This window comes from Otolemur garnettii, unplaced genomic scaffold (genome assembly GCF_000181295.1).
Source record: "Otolemur garnettii isolate 467f Iridium unplaced genomic scaffold, OtoGar3 scaffold00013, whole genome shotgun sequence".
NCBI classification, from domain to species: domain Eukaryota; kingdom Metazoa; phylum Chordata; class Mammalia; order Primates; family Galagidae; genus Otolemur; species Otolemur garnettii.
Window position 1 is genome coordinate 13032546 of NW_003852408.1, and position 3982 is coordinate 13036527.

General features: G+C 44.7%; 1 protein-coding gene across 2 annotated transcripts in view; it reads left to right on the forward strand.

The window, feature by feature from the left end:
* Nucleotides 1–3069, forward strand: part of DNPEP (aspartyl aminopeptidase) — a 12136-nt gene extending 9067 nt beyond the window's left edge. For both annotated transcript variants that reach the window (XM_023510349.1, XM_003784921.3), the window contains exons 14-15: nucleotides 2433–2600; nucleotides 2920–3069. In XM_023510349.1, coding sequence (XP_023366117.1) covers nucleotides 2433–2600; nucleotides 2920–2970 — 219 coding nt within the window. In that variant the 3' untranslated portion in view covers nucleotides 2971–3069. The remainder of the gene's footprint in view (nucleotides 1–2432; nucleotides 2601–2919) is intronic.
* Nucleotides 3070–3982: the final 913 nt, after the last annotated feature.

Genomic DNA, 3982 nt, shown 5'->3' on the forward strand with positions numbered 1-3982 from the left:
CCAACTCCTGGGCTCAGGAGATTCTCCTGCCTCAGCCTCCGGAGTAGCTGGGACTACAGGCACCCGGCACAATGCCCAGCTATTTTTTTGCTACAGTTTGGCTGGGGCCAGGTTTGAACCTACCACCCTCGGTATATGCAGCTGGAGCCCTACCCACTGAGTCACAGGCGCTGTCCCAAAATATTCTTTATAGTTTTTTTCCCACCCTCTCATATCCAATTCAGGAGCAAGCATTATATCTGCTGGCATATCGCTTAAATGTCTTCTAGCACAGACACACCCCATTTTTAATAACATTGGCTTGTTCAAGAAACCAGGATGATCGTGTCCTATAAGATCTGACTCCCTGGATTTGTTTGGTTGCTTCCTCATGGTGTCATTTAGCTGGGTCTCTAGCCCCTATACCTCTTGTAAATAAATCTATATGTAAAGACTTGATGGGAAAAAAAAGAGTTGATGGATTCAAGTTAAACATTTTTGGCTAGAAGGCATCATGGTGGTGTGTTCTTCACATTGCATCATAAGCAATAATTGTATGATCCACCCTAGGGGATGCTAAGATTGGCCCCTGGAACAGGAAAGCCCTCCACTCCCTCCACACCAGTCAGTTGGTGGTTTTCCCCTCCTGACCTGACAGTAACCTGTACCAGTGATGAGGTCCTTACAACCAGACATCTGGTAGTTCTAACACTAATTGGTAATCCTTGCTTCAATTAGTTTTATTAGAATTTACTGAGAAACAACCCTTCCTCCCTCTCTCCCCAGTCATGTCATCTTTCCCATTCTTCTGTGAAGTAGAACTTCCCCCCAAATCAGGTAGGGCTGTCTGGTTATCATGAAAAGTAATTCCAGGGCCAGGTGCAGTGGCTCACGCCTGTAAACCTAGCACTCTGGCAGGCCAAGATGGGTGGATTGCCTGTGCTCACAGGTTCTAGACCAGCCTGAGCAAGAGCAAGACCCCATCTCTAAAAAAAAAAAAAAAAAAAACAGCCGGGCATTGTGGTGGGCGCCTGTAGTCCCAGCTACTTGGGAGGCTAAGGTAAGAGAATCCCTTGAGCTCAAGAGTTTGAAGTTGCTGTGAGCTATGATGCTACAATACTCTACCAAGGGTGACAAAGTCAGACTCTGTCTCAAAAAAATAATAATAATTCCCGCTGAAAAGCAGGATAAATGCTAATTCTTTACTTAACCACCATTCAAGATAAGGAATCACCATCTCAAATGATAATAATGTTTTTTTCCTTTCTTTGTTTGGCTATCATAGACTAATGTGTTTTTTTTTTTTTACTAACTTTGATCTAGTTCTCTACAGTTTTGATAGTCGATGCTCAAATTGTCATAACTTTGGTGAAAGCCTTTTCAACACAATTCCAGTGCCCTTTTGAACTCTTGAATGTTTCCTTCCTTTTTGGCGCAACAAGAAGTTGCAGACTCATCTTGTTCATTTCTCTCCCTAGACTTGCTAGCTTTTAGTGAACAATGGGGATTAGAGACCATGGTCTGGCACTGCGGGTGTTCATTGTTATTGGGGGGACAGTGCTTCGGAGCCATTTCTGCAAGCATAGCTAGAAAAAAATGTGTATTTAAAAAATCATGAATTAATATTATAATTATTCAGAAAATAAGAATACTTATTTATTTGCTTTTGTAATTTTCTTTTACACTGAAAATTTTGATATGTAGCATCATATTATGATTTTCTTATTTTTTTTTTTACCATAGTATAAGGAAAATAGTTTCAAAATGCCAATAGCAATATTTTTTAAAACACTAAAGCCAGTGAATGATTTTTCTCTGTGTATGTGTTAAGTAAGAGGGTGACAAAAAAGGATAAATGTTTTATAATTCCCCCTTCCTATAGGCCAAGCACAATGGCTCACTGTGTAATCCCAGCACTCTGAAAGGCTGAGGCAAGTGGATTGCCTGAGCTCAGGAGTTAGACCAGCCAGAGTGAGACCCCATCTCTTAAAAGAAAAAGATAGCTGGGCATTGTGGGCATCCGTAGTCCCAGCTACTTGGGAGGCTGAGGCAAGAGAATCACTCGAGCCCAAGAGTTTCAGGTTGCTGTGAGCTGTGAGGCCAGCACTCTACCAAGGGTGACAAAGTGAAACTCTGTCTCAAAAAAAAAATTAAATAAAAATAAAATTCCTCCTGCCTCCTATGTGGAGAATGGATTATTTTGATCAGATGACTGTAGCTGGAACTAGGCTGGTGACAGTGCACACAAAGAGAATGGGACCAATTCAGAATATCTTGCCCTTTGAGGTCTGCCATTTGGTGTTGGCTTTGTGATTTTATGCTGGCCAATTCCATGCTCTGCGGATGTGGGAATGGGCATCCCCCAGGCCCATCCCAGCCTGCAGTTCTAAGGGGGCTGCCTCCTGGGCTCTGTGAGCACCATAGCACGTTGCTTATGACTCTCCCCTCCCCAGGACCTCATGGTCCGGAATGACTCTCCCTGCGGTACCACCATTGGACCTATCTTGGCTTCTCGGCTAGGGCTGCGGGTGCTGGATTTAGGCAGCCCCCAGCTGGCCATGCACTCTATCCGGGAGACGGCCTGTACCACAGGAGTCCTGCAGACCCTCACCCTCTTCAAGGTAACTGCCACTCCAGCCTCTCTCCATGGCCTGGGTGGGTACATCCTCGTCACTAAGTGGCTGGCTTTGGTGATAGGGGCTGGTTGTCATGGTGCTACCACAAAGGAAAAGAAGGGTCCCCATTCTTCTGAAGGCTCAGGGGCCTTGACCAGCTGCCAGAGGAAAATGAAGGGGTGGCGAGGGGCTAAGACTGGGGCAGTTGGTGAGCACAGGTGAAGTCTCTGTGCTTCCCTTGCTGGGCCTGTGTTAGGAGGGGAATAGCAAAGTACCTCGGTCTGGTCACTCACTAATTCCAAACCCATGTTGCCTCTCATTTTAGGGCTTCTTTGAGCTGCTACCTTCTCTGAGTCATAACCTCTTAATGGATTGAGGCTTCTTGGAAAGACTTGTCTTCCACTGCTATGCATACAAGAGGGGATGTTCTCAGCTGAGCTGAAGCTGGCTTATTAAAGTGGGTTTTTCACTGAAACTCTCCCTGCTGTGCTTATTTGAAGACTTGGAGGGGTGGGAGTTGAGCCTGGCTCCAACCTTTGCAATCAGAACAGAAGAGAAGATTGGGGTGCAGTAGAGGAGGCCACATTTCCTGGGAGCTGATGGAGGCCTGATTTTAAATTTCTTTTTTCTTTCTCAAGCCTATGCCTGAAGTGGGTGAAAGGTGCAATGGCTCCATAGTTGGAAGGTCACTTCTCCCACCCCTAGTCCTCCCTTCCCCTGGAGAGAGGCCTCCATGCTCTTCCCTCCTTCCATTCCCAGAACAGTCCAGAAGCCCGGATGGCCCTCTGAGGTCTCCTGCTCAGCATCAGACCCCTCAGAGTGGCCAAGGCTATTTCCTACCCTCCCCCACACCCTCCCCAGCACACCCCCCCACACACACAGCTGCAAAGAGCAGAGCACAGTCTGTGCTTTATTAGTCTTCATCATCCCCTTCTTGGAAGTCCCTGCCATTACTTGACTGTTAATGTATTATCAGGGAAAAAGACTGTCACTGAAAAAATTAAAATAAGAAAAGTCAAAGTCTGCTTATAAACCAACCTCCCTTCTTTCCACCAAAATAATTGTGCTAACTGGTGGTGTTCTTCCAATTTTTTTGATATCTATAAAAAAAAAAAGACCCACTTAAACTTTCTAAAAAACTTAATATGGTATAGAGATGTTTATCAATGCATATAAATGTAATTTAACAATGGCAAAACATTAAAATATATTTAAATGTTTCTCAGTAAAGCCATGGCCAAAAATACTAAAATATCCTTACTGTGCAGCTACTGAGAAAAAGGTAAATTAGCGTATCATATGTACTCAAATAAAAGATTTAAAAGGCACTGTTGTCTCGGCACCTGTGGTTCAAGTGGCTAAGGTGCCAGCCACATACACCTGAGCTG